General features: G+C 45.8%; 3 protein-coding genes across 4 annotated transcripts; 2 read left to right on the forward strand and 1 right to left on the reverse strand.

Annotated features, from left to right (window-relative positions):
• The first annotated feature begins 2,657 nt into the window (after positions 1 to 2,657).
• On the forward strand, positions 2,658 to 4,945 carry LOC136543628 (putative disease resistance RPP13-like protein 1). The gene is made up of 3 exons (XM_066536014.1): positions 2,658 to 2,922; positions 3,527 to 4,640; positions 4,918 to 4,945. Exons 1-3 carry the CDS (start codon positions 2,658 to 2,660, stop codon positions 4,943 to 4,945), a joined length of 1,407 nt encoding a protein of 468 aa, XP_066392111.1.
• A 12,769-nt stretch (positions 4,946 to 17,714) lies between these two features.
• Positions 17,715 to 19,317, forward strand: LOC136543629 (putative disease resistance protein RGA3). Its single transcript, XM_066536015.1, has one exon. It carries the CDS (start codon positions 17,827 to 17,829, stop codon positions 19,315 to 19,317), a length of 1,491 nt encoding a protein of 496 aa, XP_066392112.1. The 5' UTR covers positions 17,715 to 17,826.
• A 382-nt stretch (positions 19,318 to 19,699) lies between these two features.
• Positions 19,700 to 25,986, reverse strand: LOC136541608 (glucose-1-phosphate adenylyltransferase large subunit 4, chloroplastic/amyloplastic-like). Of its 2 annotated transcripts, none has more exons than XM_066533582.1 (16): positions 25,623 to 25,984; positions 25,337 to 25,477; positions 24,963 to 25,136; positions 24,758 to 24,850; positions 24,586 to 24,669; positions 24,446 to 24,501; positions 24,049 to 24,142; positions 23,682 to 23,794; positions 23,278 to 23,350; positions 23,090 to 23,170; positions 22,927 to 23,013; positions 22,738 to 22,842; positions 22,103 to 22,209; positions 21,966 to 22,026; positions 21,233 to 21,356; positions 19,700 to 20,141 (listed from the first exon to the last, which is right to left on the reverse strand). In XM_066533582.1, the coding sequence occupies exons 1-15, from the start codon at positions 25,788 to 25,790 to the stop codon at positions 21,255 to 21,257; spliced, it is 1,539 nt and encodes a 512-aa protein (XP_066389679.1). In that variant the 5' UTR covers positions 25,791 to 25,984; the 3' UTR covers positions 19,700 to 20,141; positions 21,233 to 21,254. The 2 variants fall into 2 exon arrangements, with proteins under 2 accessions (XP_066389679.1, XP_066389680.1); XM_066533583.1 differs by lacking the exon at positions 19,700 to 20,141 and adding an exon at positions 20,152 to 21,001 and having other exon boundaries at positions 25,623 to 25,986.
• Positions 25,987 to 26,203: the final 217 nt, after the last annotated feature.

A 26,203-nucleotide genomic window follows, 5' to 3' on the forward strand; every position in this document is an offset into this window, starting at 1 on the left:
CAGATTCAGAGCTAATCATCTTATTGTTGTCTCTCATGACTTCGATTTGGAGGTAGAACAAAATAAGATGTACTCTCCGTTTTTCTTTCCTGTTTTCCATTTCGGTTTCTGTGGTGTCTAAAATAGTGTGCTTGTGCCAACCGATGCTATTTACAAATCAAACAATAATAATGATTTTCACATAACTATTTTGTTAAGCAGTTAATGTATTTTGTCAGAAAAATTAAAAAGTAGTTCAAACGGTGAAGGTTTGACGACGACTAGTCTAGAACGCCAAGCAATCTTATTATTTACTAATTAGAGGTCCATTGGATTCTCCATGTTAGTTTTCACTGGCCGCACTAAAATTCACTCAAAAAAACAGACGCAGTGTCACACCTGATTTTAAGGATAAAATGGGATGTAAAATCTTATGTGCGCCCAGAGATCAGTCACATACATAAGCCGACAAATTATAAATAGTATCATCACAAGTGTTTATTACATCGCGAATAAGACAGAGTCTTCACATAAATGTAGCGGAAGAAAAGATCTCTCGCGGAAGCTCCATATCACAGGGACGTCAACAGAGTCTAGTAATCCTCAGGAAAATCGTCATTACCATAGTCATCTGTTATCCATCCAGAATTTTTATCCCAGTAATGAAAATAAACAAGCATAAATACATGTCGTACTCAACAAGTGTAACATGGGGTTCATGAGGCTCAGAAGGCTTGACACAGGTTTAACAGCATTCAACTTTTAGTTGTCACAATTTTAGCTTAAGAGTAGCAACAAGTTGTTTCAATTCCCAATACAAAACACATGATCAATGTAAACATGAATAATGAATAGCATAAACAGATATTTCTTAGTGTTCATCTATTCCGTAAATGTTCCAACGCCGCTCGTGACCGTAAACATGGCTGATATACCAGTTTTACACTCTACAGAGGTTGTACACTTTCACTGTGAGTCGTGATACCCATATGCCCGGGTTTACAACTCTCAAAACACTTCCAAGGTGAGCAGGCAGGGGTCACTATAAAGCCTTTTAAAAGTTCATCTAACAAGTTAGGGCCGCTAGGTTTCTGTGGCCTGCGAATGTAGGGCTCCCCTTCCAACAGTCACAATGACGCGCAGCCTATACACTGATGGACAGAGGTCGCACTATATCCAACCCGAAACACACCCCTCTTGCGCCATAAAGGTAACCTCTAACAAGCTAGAAAAGGTCCTCATACTGAGTTAAAGCCAGAGCCATGTAGCCCTCACAGCTGTACTGTAAGTCATGGATGATCACTTACAGATAAGTTCTTAGAGAGAGGAATCTGAAGCATTTAGAAAGTAGCTAAACACTCCAGCCCCCTGTTTCCAAGTTGCTAAAAAATCATATTTTAATGTTTATTGCATATACCATTAGTCAAGTTACAAAATCATGGTTTAATTGAGCACTAGCAAAGCTACCCAATGCATATCACGTAGTTGACAAGGTATAAGTTCAATTCTAAGGAATCCCTATCAAGGTGACACATGCAACATGAATTTAATGTATTAAAGAGAATAGGAAACAAGGATGATCACATGCTATACTTGCCTTGAACAAAGTACTCCTGCTGATCCTACTCGTCAAAGTAGTACCCTTAATCTCCCACGAATTGCTCACCGTCTATACTCGATAATCACAGCAACATACAAGCATCTAGAAGCAATCATGCATAGCAAACAAAAGCTATAGATTAGAACAGTACACCAAACATCATAAAATCAAGATGAAAAGTTTGTAAAATGAATCTAAGTCTCACTATGAACACATAGACGCGAAGATCACAAAAATCGGAGCTAAAATGAAGAAGTTATAAATTAAACAAGTTTTCCTTTAGTAAAATAATAGATTAAATCAAACCTTGAATTTTAAAAGTTAAAAACATACTTAACAGTAGTATGAACATGTAGATTATGGAATTATGAACCTAATGTAACTTGAACGGATCAAATCGGAGTTTAAACGAAAAAGTTATGGCCTAAACAAATCTAGTGGCAAAACTGTAAATATGTGAAAACGTATTTTAGATCTAACCGAAACAAAGTAAGCTTTCAAAAGAAGAAAATAAAATATGAAAAGACGCTTTGGACTGCGGGTTAAGACTCAAATAATTATAAGAGGTTTCTTGCAAAACTCGCAGCGAAGGGGTATCTTCTATTTTCGGTCGTTGGATCAAAATCGGATGGCCAGGATTGCACGGGAGGGGGAAGTGGCCGGAACAGGGCTGGCGACGAACCCGGCGGCGGCGGCGCCATGGCCGGTACGACGGAGCTCATCAAATCCAAGCCTACAGTCCACCGTTTGACGAAACGAAGACATGAGGAGAAAGAGGGGGTGACGGCGGACTCACATAGGGTTTCCTCGGTGGCGGAGAAAGAGCAGGACAGGCGCGGGGCTCAACGAGGCGGCGGCGGCTCTTCAAGCTCGCGGCGGCGCTGATGTAGGGCACGAGCGGGTGCGCCTTGCTTCCAAAACGAGACAGGGAGAGCGGCAGGCGCGGCTTCGGTATTTATGAGATGCGAGAGACTTGGGGGCACGGCAAACGCAGCACTCGTAGCTGGCGCGGAGTCAGATGGCGGCGACGAAGATGTGTCCGGCTCGGACACGACGCAAGGAAGAAGGCCGCTCCGACATGTGGGCCAGCGTGGTCAGCGAGAGGGAGGAGAAACACACGGCGCGGCGCAGACCTATGTCGGGGCGAAGCTGGGCCGTGCGGGAGGAGCGGGGCACGGGAGATGGGCCAGCACAGGGAAGCAAGGCCGCGCGGGAAGCGGGCCACGCGGGACGGGAACGGGCCGCGAACGGGAAAAGAGAGGCAGCCGACCTGGGCTTTGGCCCGAGCGGGGAGGAGAGGGGAAAGGCCAACCGGCCAGCAGGGCCGGCGGAGAAGCAAGCCAGCGGGTCGAATTTGAGAAAGGGAGAAGGAAATTCGTTTCTATTTTTCAAACCATTTTTCCAACCCAATTCGAATGCGAATTTCAAATCAAGTTGAAATTGGATTTCAAATCACACCACTCAAAAATTAATATGCAGCAGCATTAATGCACACACATGATTGTAAACCTATATTTGATTTTAATTTGATAAAATTTATTATTTTTCCTAAATTCAAATGCTCACAAAAATGCATAATTAATTATTTTCTCCTATTTCAAAATTATGCAAATTTTAGGGTGTTACACGCAGCAAAAAAAAGATAAATGAGATAAATTATAGAAATTGTCAAACATCGCCTTCAATTCTAGAAAACTCAAACATCTAGCCCCAATGTAGGTTCCATGTTAATTCTCAAGCGAATGGGTCTGTGGTTCAGTGGCAGGCTGTCCAGTGGAACGCTATCCACTATGGTTCTAACCCTACAAGTCCATCAACCCGTGCTCTCGCACGGGCTAGAATTTTAGGAGATATAAATATTATTTACCATTTTTTTATAATCCCCCCGTTGTAAATTATATGATATTGTGGCTTTTGTAAAAAGCATTGTTTTTATGTTGGGGGCAGGCCTCCCCGGTACCCCATCCAGTTTCAGTCCTGCCAAACGCATCCGTTCCAACAGGGACGGCAGCTCAAGCGAACAAGAGCAGCAGCTCAGACAAGTTCTTGGATGCCTAGAGATCGTCATCAGAGATGCAAGTGAGCTCGTTGTGTTCTTGAGTGGATGTCCTCGCCGGTGCCGCCAGCCCTACAGCATGTACCTGATCCTGGACCATTTCATGTTCGGTCGCCAAATGGAGATGGAGAGAATCATGGAATTCCTGTTACAAGAAGAGGCTCCCATCCATGGAAACCCAGGTGTCCTGCCCATCGTTGCGCCGGGAAAACTAGGGAAGAGCACCCTAATTGAGCACGCTTGCAACCACGAAAGAGTGCGAGACCACTTCTCTAAGATCATGTGTTTCAGACAATGTGGTACCAGAGATGAAAGGATTGTCGCAACTCTAAGTGACTGCGATGTGATCAAGCATCGCGGCAGTGCCAACGGAGAAGAAAGGATATTGGTGATAATCGAACTAACAGGCGACATCGATGAAGCTGTGTGGAGGAAATTTTACTCTGACTGCAAACATCATGTTGCAGGTGGAAGTAAAATTATTGTGGCTAGTCGATCGGACAAGATTGCAAGGTTTGGAACAACGCAACCGCTGGAAGTAAAACACCTCATGCCAGAAGAGTACTGGTACTTCTTCAAGGTGCGTACGTTTGGCAGCACGGACACTCGAGACCATCCAAAACTGGCATCCATAGCCATGGACCTGGCGCAGGAGATGAACGGGTGTTTCTTCGGTGCAAGCGTTTTCAGCGGCCTTCTGAAAGCCAATTTCGATGCCCATTTCTGGAGAAGAGCTCTTGCAATTGTGAAAGATTTCAAGCGGGTGAATCTCTCACTCATGGGAGATAAGTACGCTGATCTCTGGAAGGCTTTCGAGCCGGTATATCTCCGGAGAGTAAACACAACGTCTTCTGAATATTTGGTCATTGTTCATGACTATGAAACAGGTTTTGTTCAGGACTCGGCACAAAGTGAAGGCCCCCAACACCAAATGAGTATTCGAGATCTCTTGTTTGGTAGTAATAAATTTAGACCTCGTGGGAGGTTTGGTGTTCTTGCGTGGAGGTCCCTAGGGACGAAAACGGTACGGATATTTTCCGACCGTATTCGAAACCGAATGAAGGGTTGAGATCTGTCCGTATCCGAGTCCGGATATCCAACATCCGATACCGTATCCGTATCCGAATACTTAAATCGCATATGTATGATGTCGATATTCAATCGTATCCTATCCGACATAGTTGACACTATCCGTATTCGAATCCGAATCCGGACAGAAATATGAAAATAAATGTAATATCGGTGATATCCGTCCGTATTCGATCCGTTTTCATCCCTAAAGGTCACACATACCACCTCACTACAGCTAACGAAGGCCTGAAAACGGACGACCGGGGGTAAATGGGAACTGTAAAATTTCTCGCGAAGTATTCGGTCACTGTCCCAAATTCACCGCCAAACACGCGAGGCAACCAACATGATGTCCAAGACGAAACTCAAATCGGAGCTCAAACGTGCAAACCACGGACGAAACAAAATTCCGGGCCAGAAAATAGACTGGAAATTCGGAGAGCACAGACCGGAAATTCACCTGGAAATTTGTTCGTCTCAGCACAGAACTGCGCAGCACCTCAGGAAGAGAGAGAGACGCACAGCGTGGGGCTGCTCACGCTGGCCAAAAATCGGAACCAGTGAATTCCATCTAGCAAAAAGAAGTAATTTTATACTCCAAAAAAATACCCAATGAAGCTTAGGTGTTGCACGGATGCAAGCAGCAAACTTCTGACTCAAGATGGCAACGGGTACCCGAAACCCGAGTACCCAACAGGTTTTACCCGATAAGAAGGCAGGTATGGAAGACATTTTGCACTCGCGGGTGCGTTATTGGACGAATTCTTGTACCCATCGGGTATGCGGGTACGGGTGTGGGTGTATACTACCCATACCTGTATACCCGCGGGTAAAAAAAACCCGCATAAATAATATCCAACCTCTGCAATTTTAGCCCATATAAGCATATAGCCCATATTTGGCCCATATAAGCATATGAGTATATATATTCCAGAACTCCCTCAAACCCTAATCATCATCCTCACTCCACTCCACCAGCCCATATATTCTGTTTTGCTGCTCTATTGTTGATTTGTTTTGCTGCAAGCTATTATATTTTGGTGTGTGAACTCGGGTATATTGTCGGGTAAGAATTGCCCGTCGGGTGCGGGTATGGAATGAATTTTCTACCCGCCTGCGGGTACGGGTAACCCGACGGGTAAGATTTTGATTTGGCGAGTGCGGGTACGGGTGGCCAGTACCCATCGGGTACGTACCTGTTGCCATCTTGACTTCTGACCAATCAAAATTCAAGACTCAAAAGCAAGCACGAATTGCACATGCACAGCTACGGAGGGGCTGCTCTCCGACCAAATCTGACCGGGCTGCTGCCTGTGCGCTGGACAGTGGGAGGGAGACGGACGGACAGAAACTGCAGGGCACCGGACACGCTAGGCGGTGCACCGCTCGCTGGTGTGGCGGTGTAGATTTTTTTTAAAATTTTATCACTTTTTAAAACTAATTTTAAATTTAACACGGTCGTTTTTTTTTAACTAACACTTTTGGCCGCGTCTATTGCCCTAACACTTTTTGCCACGTCTATTGCCCTAGCGCGGCCAAATGCTTGTGCCGCGCCATGCATGGTGGCGCGGCAGCTGGCTGATGTGGCGACGACCGGAATCGTGACCGTTGACGTGGCGCGGCATTGCCGCGCCACGGCGCATGACGCGGCGGTACCTAGACGGTTTACCGCCTCCACCATGCCTCGTGCTTGGAACTGCGCCACTCGCCACGACCACGCGTCCATCCACCTATTGCGGCCACTACCGAGGCCTGTGCCGCCAATGAACTTCGCACCGGCGACCACCCGTCACTCCATGGCATCGAACTCTACGCCGACGTCGAGCTCCGTGTTGATGAGCCTTTTGCAACCGGATGTTTCACGCGTTTCAGATGTATGTTTCATGTGTTTTCCCTTTCAACGGTTGTCCATATTAACCATCGTAATGACTGGTCTTCAGTTCCCCCTTACACGCCTCTCACATTAATTATAGGTGAATCAATCGATCACAAGCACTCAAGGACTCGTGGTGTTGCTCCTTAACAACTCATAGGATATATACGTATGCACTCATCGTGGAAGTTCATCAGATGCTTTCGACTTCTGGCCTCCTCCTCCCTGTCTATCTTTTCAGCTCCATATAATAGATAGAAATGCAACTATAAAGCTGCGATCCTGGATTCCTGGTCCATCTGTTGTGTAGTATCTTGGGACGCCAGGAAAGCTAATCATGACGGCAATGCTGCCGCGACGCATAGAAACGAATATGAAGTAAATAAATAAAGTCCGTGCGCAAGTTCATAAGCTGCCATATAACATTTTCATTGGTTTGACATAAGTTCGACATAACATAACCAAATAAGCCTGCAAGTTTCGGATGCCAATAATAGTTCGACCTAACAAACTAAGATCCAGGAGTGTAAGGATCCCTCGGACGCCTCTGTCTCTTCGGATTTGTTGGCAACACATTGGGAGTGTAGACAATGTCAGTGTAGTCGCGTCGGTGGTGCGTACGGCTCGTACCCTACAAGTATATGATATGCACAATTAGGGATGGCAACGGGTGAGAAACCCGGTGGGGGGCAAAAGAACACACCCGCCCCCACCAGGGTTCAAACACCCCGTCACCCGTACCCGTCACCCGTGACGGGTCTCAAATTTACCCAGACCCATCACCCGCGTGGGTAACGGGTACCCATCGGGTGACCCATCCCCATTTAACAATAACACAAGATCACAATTCACAAAGCTAACATCATCAAAAATTCAGAATGATCATGCAAGTATGCGGCGCAGGAAGCGGATGCGAACAGACGCGAAGACGCCTGGGTTGCGGCGCTGCTGAATGAGGAGGATTAATTGGAACGCTAGGGTTTTCTTCTCTATATACTGTTTAATTACTGGATGGACCTATGCGTCATACTCAAACGGGGGACCCATCGGGTAACGGGTTTGGGGTATACAAGAACGCATCCATACCCGCTTCACCTGATGGGTGAGGTAATCACCTAGTAACGTACCCATGGGGGGCAAAATCCCCCAAACCCGTACCTTAATAGGGTTTTTACCCGCGGGTAAACGGGTCGCGGGTACCCAATGCCATCCCTATGCATGATTACTTAGAATTCTTTATGATCGTTAGTTCATGTAGCCTACGTATTTAAAGAAACTACCTTTGTTAGTACCTGTGAGGCTCCTTGGGTACCAAGCGGGCACCACCTAGCTGAGACATGCCGATCTCGTCCCGCGGCCAATTATCCCATTTACCTCCACTAAAGAAACATTTTCGGAACGGACAAGTTTATGTTTACCTGTTAAAGTTAGTGCATTTCACAAACGCATATACACTAAAGAAACATTTTCGGAACGGACAAGTTTATGTTTACCTCCACAAAAGCTGCGAGAACGCCTGGCCCCTGTCCTCTAGACTCGTGAAGCCGAAACGCTGCTTCATTGGACAGCCTCGACAATTGTGCCGCCTGGGTACAGAAAAGCAGTTGAACAATTTTAGTACACATACTTAATACCAAAAGGATAACAAATTATACCACTCAAATATCTTACCACGTATCTTTGAAGCGGGGCTCTTTGTAGCTATGTGTCCTCCCTAGTGGTAACGTCGTACACATCTTCGATGACATCTTCCTCTGAGTTCTCGTCAATCGCCTCCTCAGTGTATGGGGGCTTGATATGTGTCCTCATAGACCTATGAAGCCACCGCAGGTACTCGTCGAATGTGTGCTGGTCGTGTGGAGGACCCGCATGGACCGGCTACCATTCCCTGGTCTCCCACAAGTGGATGTGCGCGCTGCGTGTCACGCGCCAATCATTGGTCTTGTACCTCTTCCTGCGGTCATACCTGCAACAAAATGATGTTAGTTGTACCACACACACCTCTGAATTATAGCTTTGTTATTAATCGATAACGCACCCGTGTAATCCTTGGTTGGTGGAGTAAAGCGGTGGTGGGCAGCCTGTCATTCTTCCAAACTGTCTGCAGACCCTAACGGGCAAGTGAATCTCAACCACATGGAAGAAAATAAGAGAGATGTCGCATTGATACTCGTCTGACTCGTCCCTAGTGATAGGACTGAGATAGTACTGGAGCTCTGGAGCATCCCAAGGACACCAATGCACCTGAAATTTCATAATTGAGTTAGGCTGTGATATAGTGTAGATCAAACAAGACACATGTATGATAGTAAAGAGAGTGTAACCTGGTGCTGTGTCAGGACGTCGAGACCGTCCGTATACTCTCTGTACTTGCGCCTCACATTCCCTCTAACTAACTCTGATTCCGTTCAGATAAACAGAGCTGTAGGGAGTATATACTCCTGTTCCATTGATGCATTGAACATGATAATGAATTAGCCATTAATAAACTCATCATATGTAACCATATTGAAGAATATAATGAACCAAAATACTTACCGGTAAACTAGTATTAAGTGGCCTCCCAACGGGCCATCGTTTCCAAAACTAAACCTGGAGTAGGTACGAGCAACCCCTAAGGTTCACATACCCTGAGGTGCGACGGCAGGCAATGCATAGCTGTCGATATGTCCATGCCAAGACTGCGCTGCCCCAGCTGTACGCCGCTATGTTCTCCCACGTCTGGCGTAGTATGTCAAGGAAGATCCAGTTGATGGTGTTGCCCGAGGCGTTTGGGAAGAGGAAAGTACCAAGAAAGTGCCAGAGCCACACTCGAGCGAACCTGTCGATCTGAGCCTCCTCAGCCTATGGGTTCAAGTAATCAAAGCGCTCTATGATCCAGGACGATGAAATACCAGAAGTTTTCCTGAAATTGACCAAAGAAAATGAGACCCAATGGCTACAGGAAAGCATTGCAAGTATTAAATAGGCTTGAATTTCTCACTTATTTTTCTTGGAAGCCTCGTCGTCCGGTGGAAGAAAGCCAGTAAACTGAGCCACCAGCTCCCTCTAGTAATCGTTGTCAACTATCCTGTCACTGGAAGTCCCTCCAACCGAAGGCCAAAAATAGCCTTCACGTCCAGCATGGTCAAGGTCATCTCGCCACAAGGTAAATTTGTTACAAGAATAGAACGACTATTAGTTGCCTCAAATTTATTACAAGAAAGTTTACGTACAAAGAATGCATTCGCACATGTCTACAGCTACAGTAAGTAGTGCTGGGTCAAGGGGCGGAAGACCATGGTTGACAACACGGACAAGCTCGAGGAAGCCGGCATGCCGTATGTATGGCGCATAACGCTCGTCCCACTGGTGCGCCCTGGTGTGCGTGTGGGGTCTCAAAGTAGGCAAGGTCACCTCTGTGTCGTTGTCACTCAAGATATATGCTCGGTGCTGGTCGTCGTACTCCACCTCAAAAATAAGATACAACGGGTGCTGCGTGGGAGGGGCCATCCTGTTACAAATTGATAAACAAAGCGTTAGAGTATTCAAATTAATAAAATTCAAATTAACATTATGTAGCATTACAAAATTTGAACTACTTGTTATGCAATATGAAGGCACATGTATATATTAAAGTAAAATTAACAGATATATCACGCACTAGTAAAATAAATAACTTTACTATGAATATAAGTATTCGACGAAACTTCATGAAGTCATCAAAATCGACGTATCATGCATCAGTAAGTACCGACATTTGTAAACTAGTATCTATACCCAAAATCCCTAACTAAATAACTAACTATAAACTAAATAATAAATACCTAATCAATCCCTAAACCCAAAATCCTAACCTCAAACCTAAAAACTACCTACGTAAATCACAAACAAATTCACTAACCTAACTATCCTAAATCACTAACTATCATAAATCAATAACAATCATAAAACCCTAACTATTATATATTACTAATTATCCTAAATCACTAATTATCCTAAAACAATAATAATCAAAATAACATAAAATTGAGAGGGAGGTACCTTAGGAGCGGACGGTGTTCGTGACGCGCCGACGTTCGTGGCGCGGCCGGCGCGGGCGCGGGCGCGGCGTGGGCGGGCGTGGCCGCATGCGGGCGCTGGCGGTGGGCGCTGCGCGACGACGGGGCACGTGCGGCTGGCGGCAAGCGATGCGTGGCGGTTGGCGGGCGGGCAGGGGTGCGTGCGGGTGGGGGCTCGCTCGCGTATTTATTTGGCCCAGCCGCGCCATGCTCCGTGGCGTGGCACTGCCGCACTAAGATCGGTGGCGCGGCAGAGCCCTGCCACGTCAGTGATCGCGATTCCGGTCGTCGCCACGTCAGACCTCTGCCGCGCCACCATGCATGGAGCGGCATAGGCATTTGGGCGCGTCAGGACAATAGACGCGGCCAAAAGTGTTAGTTTTTTTTTTAAAAAACGACCATGTTAGATTTAAAATTAGTTTCCAAAAAATATTAAAATTAAAAAAAATCGCGGTGTACACCGCTACTACCGGTGCCAACTCAATGCTAAAAGAAAAAGGGAAAACGGTGTTTTTGCCTCTGTCCAGAAGCCCAATTGTAATTTTACCCTTATTTTTTTTAACTTTGTGATTTTACCCCTGTTATTTTGAAACGAAGGAGCCGTTTGCCCCTGGTTTGGATGTCCATTATTTAGAGGCTGATTAAACAATTTAAAAAGCCAAAACACATAAAATTAGATGCGAAATGACTGAAATGCCCCTTCCTCTTCATTCTTATCCGCTCGTTCTCTTCGCTGCTATCTGCTCGCGACAGCGAGTCCGGGTGGCAACGGCGGTAGCAGCGAGGGATTTCAGCGTGGAACGCCCGAAGCTGCAGCATGCCACATGACCCCCCACGGCAAGCCTCCCTGGGAGGAGACATCGAAGATGGTGGTGCTCACATCGCGGCCGATGTGGGTGCGTTGACGTCGCGTCCCTGCCATAGGACCAACCACTGGCGGCGTCCCTAGCTTCTTTTCCCTGACGTAGACAGGTGAGGCCTCCCCGACGCGGGATCTGGCGAAGCCCCTCCTGACGCAGGCAGGCGAGCCCTTCCCGGCGTAGATCCGGTGCAGGCAAGCGAGCCCTCTCGTGCGGCTTCTCTCCCCGACCCACCGCTCGGACGAGGCCCCTTCCCAGCGCGGATCCGGCATCCCTCCCTGGCCCGCCGCTCGGACGAGTCTCCCACGCGCGACGCTGGTGCGGTGGCAGCAAAAAGAGGGCGGGGCAGGGGCCGGTGGCGTGGCGTGGCGGGCGGTCGAGCGGCCGCGTGCAAGGAGGGCGCCGCGGTCTCGTGCGGGGCTAGACGCGGCTCCCAGCGGCGCCTGGCCGCGGCTCCCGGCGGCGCCTGGCAGCGGGTCTCCGCGCCGCCTCCTCCCCTCCTTCCTCCGCTCCTCCCCACGTAGGCTCCCGTGCCCAGACCGCAGAAGCAGAGGAAGGTGGAGGCTTCGCGTTCGGACGGCGCCGCCGACTCAGCGGTCGTGCTGGTGTTGCCTACGACCCGGAGCCGTCGCCCTCCCGTGCCCGCGCACGCGCCGACGACGAGGAGCCACCACGGGGCCGACCTGCCGGCTCGTGCACGTGGCTGTGAGCCTGCTCCAGCGAACTGCGCCCACTTGCCTTCCCCGCGGCTGTGCCAGTGCCCTGGACCGCCGCTGTTTTTCTTGATGCCGTGGACCGCCGCCGATGCCAACTTCCTGCCGCCATGAACCGGCCAACCGAGTTCGCGGCGTCGCCCTGGTGCTATAGAGCCGCCCTGCTCGCACTTTCGTGGACCGAAGCACGAGATCGAGAGCTGCTCGTGCGCTATCCACGCGCCTCCCCCGGCGGCGTTCGCGTCCTCGGCACGGCGCACAGGCGGCCCGGCCCCGCTCCCTGCGCCCCCCGTCCCCGTACCCCCAGCGGCCACAGCCTGACCCTGCGCCCCAGCGGCTAGGCCCCAGCACCGCATCTCCAGTGGTCGCGCCATGGCCGGACGGTCGACCCCGTGCCGCGCGCAACCGAGCCTCGGCTAGACAGGGGCAAAATCGCAATTAGGTATAACAAACAAGGTGCAAAATCGTATGGGCATTCATGTCCTTTTGTATAAATTTTAACACCGTTAGGGGTAGATGACGGAGCTAGGACAAATTGATGCTTCGTTTTAAAATTATAGGGGTAAATTCACACCGTCAAAAAAAGAGAACAAAATCACAATTTTGAAAGAAAAAAAAAAGGTCCAACGCAAAAGCCCCAGAGAAAAACGGAAGAGAACGCACAGCACGGGAAGGGAATCAGACCAGGCCGGTGAGGAATGGATCGGCTGCCCCCTGGAGTTCGATGGAGCGCTGCTCAGACGAGCTCGCACGGCGCCTAAACGCACGGCGCTGGTAGCGCTGCTGCTTGCCCCACTCGCGTGCGACGAACGAACACAGCGAACGAACAGAAGAAACAGGCGGCCAAAAGATCAACGAAAATCGATTAAATACTCCATGATTGGTTCCCAAAATTTGCACCGATGAAACTCAACTTGCTACGAGCCTATCCCCAAGAAATCATTGCCTAGGATTGACCGAAGCTCTAGAAAACTGAGATCAAGTCCAAGAACTCGAAAACTTCTCCAAAAACCAAAAAAAAAAAAACACAGCACAGTAAAGAATAAAATCACACAAAAATCGCAGAGACTAGATATGAATCCCGGATGACAGGTGGAGGATTCGGCCCTCCATTCCCATCTCAAAATATCAGTTTACACAATTTGGAAATAGTGGACCTCAAGAACACTAGAGAGGAAGGGGAAAACCTAAGAATGAAAAAAGCTCTAGTGGAAAGATTAAGGGGAGGCAGTCTCGTCTTATTTATAGGTCTATTACACAATTTCATTTGTGTCCCTAAATACTTTTTAGGGCGAACCATCTAGCCTGAGGGCATTATGGTCCACGCTTCCTGTATAGATTTGCTTCGCCTCGACGCAACCTCTGTGATTCCGCCATGTGCCGCCCCGTTCCTCCTCGGAACCTTCGCCCGAGTTTTGAGGCCAAACCCACGAACCCGTCACCCGGTGGTTTTGATGCTCAACCCACCAAACCGCCGCGAGTAGCGTACTCCAAACACGTCTCCCGCCACTCGACACGTATCACCTCCGTTCTCGACCGCCTGGGCGCTAAGTCATCCAGAGCCTCCGCTCGACTTGCACATCCGTCGTCTTGACTCGATCAACACGATCACTCCTCCATGTACACTTGCACTTGTCGATGTCCCCAGATGTTAGCCACCATGGCTAGTCACCCGATCTTCTAGTCCCTCGGTCCAAGCCTCACGTCCGTTCTTTACCGCTCCCAGTCCATCGGCACGGCACGTCCCTACTCGACCTTCACCTCACCGTCGACCACCGCCTCCGAGCTCCACCACCGCCTCCGAGCTCCACATCTGTTATCATCTCACATGACTTCAAATTTTTATGAACTAAACTCCATAATGTTCAATTCAGTACAGTCATGACTTTACATTTTTATGAACTAAACTCCATATTGTTCAATTCGGTACAGTCTGTTATATCTCAGAGCTGTATACTAACATTAATATGATAGTGTGAAGGTCTCTTCAGAGTAGTATGGTTACAGTTTCCATGGAACAAACGAAATCACACAAATTTTGGTTAATATACACTGATTTCTCAACATTGGAAACATTTGGTAATTAAATAACTTTATAAATATATTTAAGTTGGCATTGTTTATGTTAGCAAAATGGAATGTACGTGTCTTATTCTTCGTGTCTGTCAGTTTTTTTCGCAAAATTAAAATATTTTTTTCTAATTTATTTAGTGGCTTGAAAAGTGCAATCCTTTTCTAATTTTAGCTATTTTTAGCTACCTAGCACGAGAGATATAGGCTATTGCTTTGGTGAGCCTAAGCTCGAGCCGGCAAAATCCTGATCGATAATGATACACAACGTGCGTGCGTCCGGACGGACGGACCTGACCCACCTGTGCCGCACACCACCTCCCGCACTCCACCTTATCCATCCTCGACTGCTCACTCCCGCAGTGCTCGTGCCCCTCCCCATTCTTATCCTTTCGCGTCCCGCGCCCACACCCGACGATGCGGGCATCATTGCTTCCTGCCCGACGGCGGCTCCTTCCCCCACCCCCGGTGTCCTCCTCCCCCACCCCGCTGGATCCTTCCCCTAACCCGGCGTCCTCCTCCCCACCCGGTGGCCTTCTCCCCCACCCCAGCACTCGATGTGGAGGCGGTGGCCGCACCGCGGCAGCGCGCAGGCCATTGCCGTCGACCGTCGCGGCGGTCCTCGTTCCGCTCCCCCTCCTCTATGTTCCTCGACCCTAGGCGGCTCCTTCCCCCACCCCGACGTCATCCTCCCCCACCCCAGTGGCGCCCCTTCCCCTACACCGGCGTCCTCCCCCCACCAGGAGCCCCCAATGCCCGCAGATCCGGCGGCCAGACTCTCTCTCTCTCACTCCGCCTATGTTGCAATTGTATGTTTCAGGAGTTTCAGAGGTATATTGCATTTATTTTATATGGATGTTGCAAAAGTAGATCGGGGGATATTGCACATGTTGTAATTGTTTCAGAGGCATGTTGCAAGAGTATGTTTCGAGTGTTTCAGACGTTTCACTATGTTTTCCGGACGCATGTTGCAATTGTGTTTGTCTGGATGTTGCATATGTTTCACACATATGTTGCATGTATTTTATTCGGATGTTGCCTATGGTTGCAATGGTTTTCAAGTGTATTTCGGGTGTGTTTTTCAAGTGTTTCATAAGCATGTTTCAAGTGTTTCAATTGCCTTTAGACATATGTTGCAACCGTTGTATTTGGATGTTTTAAAAGTAAATCGGGTGTTGCATCTCTTCTCCTCCCACCTTCTGCTGCATCATCTCTCCCGGAGCCGGCAGGGCATCCATACGAACGAGGGATGGGCGATGGGCGACGCTACCTCCGAAGCGGGATGGACATTGGGCGAAGGGTTGCGTACGTCGCGGTTGGGAGCAGGGGGCGCAAGCGCGTGGTGATGTGGGCGCGGCGGGCACGCTCTCCTGGTGCGCGGGCGCAGCGGACGCAATTTCTGTTTGGATTCAAATTTTTACTTGAGGGGGCGAGCGGTTGCGTTGAACGGAGCCACGTCCGGACACAGGCCTAGGGCCGGACGTTCGGGCGCTAGGCTTGCCTAATCCTGATTGATGGAGATCAGTTTATGTCACTACCCTAAATTACAGTTCAATCCATCCTAATCTACATGCCCACCTGAATTGAGGTGGATTATCATGTAGTCAAATCAGCTTTTATGGAGTTTACTCTATGAATGTGAGCTTACACGAACGCACGATTAATTACTGATTTGCTTTAAAAATCTACAGAAAAGATTTAAGACAGCAATAAATATCAACCAATAAAAATAAATTAATATATTCTTCCAGCAATGTTTAAATATTTGTATTAACTCAAATAACAACAAAAAATGTGTATTTACATGAGATCTTCAAGATCATAATGAATTCATGCTAAATAAACTCTCTCCGTCCCAAATTATAAATCATTCCTACTTTTTTGAAGAGTCAAAATATTTTAAATTTGACCAAATTTATATAATGAAATATTAATATTTATGATACCAAATAAGTATCATTAGATTCTTTATTAATTTATTATTTTCATATTATATCTATTTTATGTCATAAATTTTATAATTCTCTCTATAATTTTAGTTAAACTTGAGTTGTTTTGACTCTCTAAAAAAGTTATAATGACTTATAATTTCAGACGGAGGGAGTACAACATAACATAAGATGATTATTAGAAAATAAGTGCATTAATTAAGACGTAAATAACAACAATAAAATAACCGAAAAAATCATTTCCACTAAATAATTTACAACATAAATACAGAGGCAAAAATTACAATAAAACACTAGCCACACATGCTTTTTTAAGTAACAAAATTGTAATGCCTTCGTGTAGAAAGGTTTTAGTTTGTCTTTTTGCCTTTGGCTACCAGTTCCATAAACTTCCAAGTTTGATGAAAGTTATGATTCAAGATTAGAAAAAGAAAGAAGCAAACGATAGAAAAGACAGGGAAACACTCCAATCTACTGACGGAAAAACCAAACTCTATTAAACACTTTGCTCCTTTTTTACATAACATTTTTGCTGGAAATTATTTTTGAAACAAACTAGGTAGGAGAGCTGCTGATTATATTTTAAAAAAAGATGAACAATAAAAACAACTAAGAGCCGACAATTAAAACAACTACACAAGGTATTTGGACTACAGACATCAACAAAGCCCGCACAATAAAGATACACCACTAAACAAGACCACTGCCCCACTAAAGAAGGCATAAGTGATGTCACTCAACAACTAACCCAACACCATTACCGGATGATAAAACTGCCAAATCGAGACGGCATCCTCGTCCGCATCTAAAACATATATGTCGATTAATTCTATGCACGAGCGACCATGTCTTCTCTCTGTAAGTACTTTGATTTCTACAACAGCTTTCTTCAAAACATTAGACCATCACGAACATATTCAGAGACAAGCTCATTTCTATCGTTAGTTCCAGGGTGAGGAGCTGAGGTTTTCTACCATGGCGATGTTCTTGTCTTCTATTTTGAGCGACCTTACCGGTAGATCATATCGTTCCTGATCGACAAATGCACGAGGTTCCCGCCGATTAATTAAACTAGATATGGTTCCCGATTAGAAAATGAAAGAAGCAAAAGATAGAAAAGACAAGGAGCAATGCAATCTATATGAAAGGAAAACGCAAAGTTTATTAAACAATTTCATTCCTTTTTTTTTTTGAACAGAACTGGCAGGTGCACTGCCTTTTCATTTAGTAGAAATCTTTCATTCCTTTTGACATAACATTTTTGCCAAAAAAATATTTTTGAAAATGTACTTTGTAGAAGAGCTGCTGATTATATAAAAAATGAACAGCAAAAACAACTACGCGCTAACAATATAAAAAGTTATATCGTCATGACTGACGTTACACCGCAGCTAACCCAACAGGTCAACACCATCCCCAGATGACAAACTACCAAATCGACACAAATTAAATGTCGTCAGTGCTTGCACCACCTTCACTTCGATTTCCGCCAGCACTTCGATTTCCACGACAGCTCTCTTCAAAACATTGGTCTATATTACGCCAAGGGTCAGGAATATTCACACAAGCTCATTTCTATCGGTAGTTCAAGGGAGAGGAGTTTAGGTTTTCAACCATGGCAATGTTCTTGTCTTCAATTTTGAGCGACCTTACCACTAGATCCATATCGTTCCTGATCGACAAATGCTCGAGGTCGACCTCGCCGCCGACAGTAGAGGAAACGCTGAGCAACCTACAGCGGCTTCTCCTCCGGGTTCATGTCATCGTCGAGGAGGCCGATGAGCGGCACATCAGTAACCAGGCCATGCTCCGGCAGTTGAGCCAGCTAAGGAAGGAGATGTACAGAGGGTATCACACGCTTGACACCTTCAGATGCCGAGTGAGCCCATCTTTCACCACATCCACATCCATTTTCAGTCCTGCCAAACGCATCCGTTTCAGCAGCGATGGCAGCTCAAGTGAACAAGAGGAGCAGTTCAGACAAGCTTTTGGCTGCCTAGAGATCATCATCAGAGATGCAAGTGAGCTCGTTGTGTTCTTGAGTGGATGTCCTCGCCGGTGCCGCCAGCCCTACAGCATGTACCTGATTCTGGACAAGTGCATGTTCGGTCGCCAAATGGAGATGGAGCAAATCTTGGGCTTCCTGCTGCAGGAAGAGGTTCCCATCGATGGAAACACACCAGGTGTCCTGCCCATTGTTGGCCCGAGGAGGATAGGGAAGAGCACCCTAATTGAGCACGCTTGCAACCACGAAAGTGTGCGTGACCACTTCTCTAAGATCATGTGTTTCAGGCAATGTGGTACAAGAGATGAGAGGACAGTGGCAACTCTAAGTGATTGTGATGTAATCAAGCACCGTAGCCGTGCCATTGACGAAGAAAGGATATTGGTGATAATCGAACTAACTGGTGACATGGATGAAGATGTATGGAGGAAATTTTACTCTGACTGCAAACATCATGTTGCAGGTGGGAGTAAAATTATTGTCGCTAGTCGATCCAACAAGATTGTGAGGTTTGGAACAACACAACCGCTGGAAGTAAGACTCCTCACGCCAGAAGAGTATTGGTACTTCTTCAAGGTGCGTATATTTGGTAGCACAGACACACAAGACCACCCGAAACTGGCATCAATAGCCATGGACTTGGCGCATGAGATGCACGGGTCTTTCTTTACCGCAAGCGTCATCAGCGCCCTGCTGAAAGCCAATTTCGACACCCATTTCTGGAGCGTGGCTCTTGCAAGCATGAAAAGGTTCAAGCGGGCAAATTCCTTGCTCTACGGAGAGAAATGGGATCGTTTCTTGCAGGGAATCGAGCCGTTAAATATCCAAAGAGTAAACAAGACATCTTCTGAATATTTGGTGGTTCTTCGTGACTATGAAACAGGTTTTGTTCAGAACAAGGCTGAAAATGAAGGCCCTCAGATGAGTATCCGAGATCTCTTGTTTGGTAGTAACAGTGTTAGACCTCGTGGGAGGTTCGAAGTTGTTGCATGGAGATCACATATACCACCTCACTACAGCTACATGTGGGAGTGTGAGGTGCGGAGGTCACAGCGAATGGTCTCGAGGAGGAAGAGAATTCAACAGATTCAGCAGCGCTGATCATCATTGTCGTCTCCCATGACTTCGATTCGGAGGTAGAACAAAATAAGATGTACTCTCTCCGTTTTTCTTTCCTCCTTTTCCATTTCAGTTTCTGTGGTGTCTGATATAGTGTGTTTGTGCCAAAAATAACTATTTTTATTAGTAGTTAACGTCTTCTGTCAAGGAAAATTAATAAGTAGTTCAAATGGTGAAGGTTTGACAAGTACTCCATTTCAAATTGTAAGTTGTTCTGGCTTTTGTAGATGCATAGCATTGCTATGCATTTAGACATAATGTATATTCAGACGCACAGCAATAGCTATGTACGCAGAGAAGCCAGGACGACTTACAATTTGAATCAGAGGGAGTACAGTCTAGACAGAATGCCAAACAACAAATAAACAACTAAGAGTGGGTACTTTTCACGAAGAGTAGTAGACTACGAGTGAAGTAGAATCAAGAGTCTTCATCACAATAAACAAATAAGCTATCTACTATAGCATGCTCTCTCGTACCGTACCTATCTCTCGCCTCTACATGTACAGTTACTCTACGTAAATTACTGCAAAAAAGGAAGAAAGGTACCCTGTGTGCGCAGCGGCGCCAGCACTAGCTGAGGTGAAAGAACGTGCAATGGCCTCATGCTCATGGTCTGGCAGTACTGTTGGTGTGTTGCAGGTGCAGGTGATCTATGCCTCTATCCACAGTTCTTAGCTGCACTGCATCTGACAGTCTTGTAATCTTTTGTGCTATTGGGTTTTATTGACTGCATCTGCGTAGAACTCTGCTGTGAGCTTCAATGGCGTGTTTCAGAGGTAACACTTCACTGAGGGACTGGTATTCTGCAATTTACAGGCATGGATTTATGACTCGGTGACATATATAATTTCAAAGCAGTAAGTTCATGGTATGCATCTCATAATAATCAATTTCTCAAAAAATATATAACCAAAATAATCACCAAGGATTCATAGATAGGATGGGAATTGGAACACTAGAAAATTAGCCCTATCCTGAATCCTGTTTCAACCAGTTTTAAGCTGTTGAAGTCCATTTTTCTTTACTCGAGGAACTGTAGGCACCAAAGCTACCTTAAGAGAAATCATCCCTTATATCCCCAAGCATTTGCAAGTGTCAACAACTTCGTCATCTCCAAGCATATGCTGCTAACTCCAAATTGTGTGTATCCTCAAATGCACTATATAATTGGCACATACCCTACAGTATGAACAGGTGCGAAGCTAGTGCTAAATTAACCCTAGCAGACCAGTCAAGGAACATGTATTATCTCGTTGAAATTTACAGTGAATGGCCTTAGTTAGTGGCAAAAATACTACTATCATGGTGCCTTGGCTCCAAGGTAGCTCAATCTAGGGAAATCGCCCCTGAGTATCAATACATTTGTTGAGCATGTTCCCAATACATACAAGAAACGGATCTTTCCCCTGCCAACTTTTTTTTTTTATCCACGTGATGTTTAGTAGATAGTAAAGATTCATATACAGATCTTTCCACTGCCATACTTAGCATGAGAGATCTGAGGATGATATAGTCATAAAAAAAAGGTCCAAATGCATCGACCCTCAACCTGGGAACGTCGACCACAACCGGGGTACGCAGGATCATTTTCGAGCCCGTCATGTAAAAGCCTCTCACAAGTACCATACCACGTTCCTCGACCCCGTCGATTTGGGAACAAGCCCTAGTAATAGAATAACACTTTCAAAAGAAATGGCAAGTCTTGTGACAGCAGGTAATCCTAGTCCTAGAAAACTACGTCGATTTGAGAACTGCTTATAACTAGTTTATTTGTCAATATTTCTGGACTGTACATGGAACATTCATTCTCTAACTTTACCATGTTTTTTTGTAACTGAAATTATCATGTGCATTAACATTAATCCCACACTCTTAAGCATCACACGTAGCTTACCTGCCGATAATTCTACAATCTTCTAAATTGTTGTATCATTCAGAATTACTGCATTCTTGAGCACCACAGTTATCCCAGAACGAATGTAATATCCTTCAGCTGGCCTGTCTGCTTCTTGCACATTCTGCATTCATAAGGGAATATTCTCAGCTCAACATCTTACTGTGGAAAAAATGGCAACCAAGAATTTCATAACATGAACAAAAATAACATTTGCAGAATGTAATACCCTAGTTATATGTCATATTGGCCCCAATTTTACCATGGTTTTCCTGGCCACCTTTTTTTAGCATAGTAGGTTAAGGTCATTTCATTCTAGCAATGCCTTTTTAAGAAGAGATAAGGCTATTTCTAAGCCAAAAAAACAAGCATATATCACAACTTTTGTAAAGAAACTTGCAACCCAAAAAAACATATTTCAGATCAAGTGATAGTTGATTGCAGAATGTTTCTTGCCTCTGCGATAAGTAGTACATATTCCTAAATGCACAAAAAGCTGGCATTCTTTGTTATTTGTAGTTGGTCAAATGAAGTGTCAACCGTTGATTCATTACTGCAAGCATGTTCATGCTCATCCTTACCGAGTAATCTTATGGTAGCATGCTATGCTCATTGTTACAGAGTAATTTATTTTATCAGTAAATGGCTAAGAAACTGAGCTAGCAGATGTTGAAGAGGCTCAAACGTATGGACTTCAAAGGCTTCCATAAAATTTATGAAGAGGAGGTCATACCTCAGAGTTCATAATGACTACATTCTTCCCAATTCGAGCATTTTTATCAATGATACAGTTCCTGTGTGACAAAACTCTATGTCAATGGAACATGCATAATACTTATGCAACCAAGTTTATAACAAATACACAATAACCTTATTTTAGTGTTCTCTCCAACACCGACTGGAACTTTTCCAACTGACAGTTCAGATAATCTCTCAGCTTCAGTCTGGTAGTAATCTGCCCCCATCATCATTGTGTCCTAAACCAGTTTGTTGTTCTATTAATAAACTTGAAAATAAACAAGCAATCCACAATATTCAATTAGAATAAAAACTTATCGGTTATCAATACTGGATACCTAGTCGCATTTTAGAGTACAGTTGACAATTAAATAACCATGCACATTTTGCTTCAAAATCAAAACCAACAAAAGGGTACAAATTTGGCACAAAACTAAACAAACAACAGAGTTCATAAATGCTCAATGATGCATGGTGATGCCACAAATGTGTATATTACAGAAAACAAACATAAATAGATGGGCACTGCAGAGTAATAATCTGATGGCTGTGATAACAGATTGGGCTACATCATCTGATGTTTTATTTAGCATTTTATATGTTTAATTACCATTGTGAGCATTAAATCTTCCTTAATAAAGTTCTGAAGATCAACCATGCATATTGAATACCAAAGGATAACATTTTCCCCACATAGCTCCCACCCCCTTAGGATAGTTTTAGATTTCCTTTGCAACTACATAAGTCACAAACACTCAATAACTTACCTTGAGCTGCACTCCCGGTTCTAATCTTGAGCGGATACCAATGACAGAGTGCTCAACACTGCACTCAGTTAGAAAGCAGCCATGTGAAACTATAGAGTTCAAAACCTGCACAAAAACAGATATATCAAGCAAGGCTGCCAGGAAATGAATTATAAAAGAAACAATGTATAGGCGGTAAGAGATTCTGACCTTGCAGTTTTCTACCTTGGTTGGAGGTAAAAATCTAGGAGATGTAAAAATAGGTTTCACGGGATCATAAAAATAGAAGTTGGGAGACTAGAAAATAATAAATGAAATTATTATCCTGGCACAGAAAGATTAAGCCAGAAACGATGTCAATCGAAATGTAAACCTGATCAGTGAGAGCAAGGTTTGCTTCAAAGAAAGACTTTATTGTTCCAATATCTTCCCAGTAACCATCAAACAAATAAGCCTGGAGCCAACAGAAGAACATGTCCTTCAGAATCACTTGTTCATGACAACTAACAATGGGTAACATAAGTTGATTTTGGATTTTGGAGGATTGTAGAGTGTAAATACCTGCACATCATAATCTTTTGCAGCCATTGGAATCACTTCTGAGCCAAAATCATTAGCTGTAGGATAATGGCCTCTAATAAATATGCACAACAAACAAAGAACGTAAGTGCCGTCACCACCAGCTGCATCATAATGTGAATGAAGGTGCATGGAGAAATTGCAAGATGTAATAATTCCTGTCTTACAAGTTACAAGTCAGAAGAGGTAACGATTTTGTAACTTGTGGACAAATTCACATTCATTGGGAACCACAAAAGAAAAGGCTTAATTAAAAGAAAGCTAGATGTATCGTTATACACAAGGTTGTGAACACAAAATGCCATCGATGCATTGTTCTTTCATGAAAAAAGGTTTTTTTTAAAAAATAAAAAAGCCTTACTTAGTGAGTTAGTTCTAATTCTTACCTCAGAAGCTTTCTGAGAACATCTGCCTTGAATACATATATTCCCATTGAAGCCATGTATTTGTATGTACTTGCAAACTCTGGGGATAATCCAAACAATCCCATGTCCATTTGCTGCATTAACAAGTATGGTAGACTATTTAAAAACCTTTCCACAAAGTAAACAAATCAAACGATAGCGTTCGAAATGAAGTTAGGGAGACAGAGGATTCAACTCAAATATTATAGAAAATGATGCAACATAAAAGGAAGCCCATGAACAAAAATGTTAATTAGGCAAAAGAAAGGCAACATGTGGTCAATCTATACTTGTCTGAACAAATCATTAAGTAGTTGTTCATTTTTGGGGTCAGTGAGAGGGAATGTACCATTGATTTCAAATTTTCACCCTTGGGCTTTTCAAGGAAATCAGTGATACGACCATTCCTGTCGGCCTTCATCAATCCAAAATCAGATGCTCGACTGCATGTAGATGAGATAAAAAACAAATAAAAAGATAGGAATATGTTAGTGTGGGATATGTCAACAGAAAACAAGGCCATTCTAGTTCTTATAAAATGCAAAGCATGACATATCCAAAGCTTTCCAGCATGAACATTGATGATGGTCATAAACAAGTATGCTCTAGTGAATAAACAGTGCATTACAGTATAGGTAACTAGCTAAGATATCATATTGGCATATTGCTTTGTTAGCCAACTGAAGACTAGTTTAATTACCAAGAAAAAGCAAGAAACAAATTCAAAAGGGACAAAGCTGGATGACCTTTCATCCATAGGAACACACGCAACTGAAATATCAGCACCAGAGTCAACATGCTTCTGCAAAACAGTGTTATAATATATCTTTGTCCAGCAACGAAAAAATAAGACTGAAACTACATCAACTTGGAGCAGATAGGAGACCTGCACAAAGTCCATGTAATCCATCCTATACAGATGATCGCCAGACAGAATCAGTATGTTTTCTATACATTTGAGTCTTGCGTCCTTCACAGAATATCAGGCAAAAAAGTTAATTGGAGACAGTGATAGCATCCTCCGAAAGGTAGAGCATTACACATGGCCCAGGAAGAACCTCAAAAAGCCAGAGGAACTGCCTGACAGCATCTGCTGTTCCCTGGAACCATTTCTTTCCGGATTCCCCAGCTGTCTGGGTAGCTGCCAGCACCTATTCCATGAGTAAAAATAAACAGGCAGAAAACATTGGTCATGCGCCCATCACACTGGTAACGCACAATGGCACTTCACAATTGACCCTGCTTAGACTGAAGAGTGTGTACCTCCACGGACCCACCACTGAATCCAACTCCCTCACCAAAGTTGTATGTCCGTGCGATATGGCGATTGAGAGACTGGGAATTGAACTGGGTGAGGACGTAGATCTTGTTGATCTTGCTGTTTATGCAGTTGCTCATCGGGATGTCGATGAGCCTGTAGCATCCCCCGACGGGCACCTGAAAGCGAGCGACAACAGCTGAATCACTATTACAGTAACTACCTCGCAGCTCAGTCGATTGCAGCGGGAGTTTCCAACCGCTAATCCCAAGTTGTGAAATGCCGATTGCCCACCAAATGAATCAGGAATAACGAAATGCGATTTGTGAGCGATGGGGACATAGTCTAGAAACAGGGAGGCGGCTGAGGCGATTATTACCGCGGGCTTGGCCCTGGTCCGCGTGAGCGGGAAGAGGCGCGTGCCAGCGCCACCGCCGAGGATGATGGAGGCCACCGTGTCCGGGCTGACGTCCCTCCGCGCCGCCGCCGCCGCCTGGGCGCCCGCGTCCGCCTGCTCCTCCTGGCACACAGGCGACAACCCGAAAATGTGATCGACCCGCCGTACCACGGACCGGCACGGCACGCAATACAGATCACGCCACGCTAGTCCGATTGTTGGAAGTCGGAACCACGCGGACCCCACGCAATGCGCGAGCGCGACTTACCTTGATCTCCCGGGGGCCGTCGGCGAGGAGGCAGTTGCTGGTGGTGGCGGCGGCGGCGGCCGACAACGCGCGGCGCGGGACCGGGGGCGAGGCGCGGCGCGCGGGGAGCGTCGCCGCGGGGCTGGCGAGGAAGGCCGAGCTCGCGTGCGGCGCCGCGGGGTACGCCATCGGCCGTGCAGCCGTGGTACGTACGGGGGGCCGCGAGGGGCGAACGGAACGCGGGGGAAGGAGACGGCGGAACCGGGAGAGCCTCTCTCTCTGCCAGTGGGGTTGCAGCTCGGGGTTTTGTAACGGGACGGGACGGAGTGGAGCGGTGTGGGGAGCCGAGAAGAGTGGGGAGGCGCGTGGGGGGTTTCGGAATCGGATCCAGCTCGCGGCTCAAGGCACGAGACCTTGGCTGGCCGGCCGTTCGGCGGTGGAGGCCCGGCTGAATGCTTCTTGATTCCCCACGGTTCCGTTCCACCGCTCACCGCCAGCTTAAAAAAGCCGTCACCGCGCGCTCCTAGGCGCTGCTGCATGTTGACATGGTGTGTGGCTACAATACGTTGAGCAATGACAAATAAAAAAAAAGATTTTCAACG

Source organism: Miscanthus floridulus, chromosome 3 (genome assembly GCF_019320115.1).
Source record: "Miscanthus floridulus cultivar M001 chromosome 3, ASM1932011v1, whole genome shotgun sequence".
Lineage (NCBI taxonomy): Eukaryota > Viridiplantae > Streptophyta > Magnoliopsida > Poales > Poaceae > Miscanthus > Miscanthus floridulus.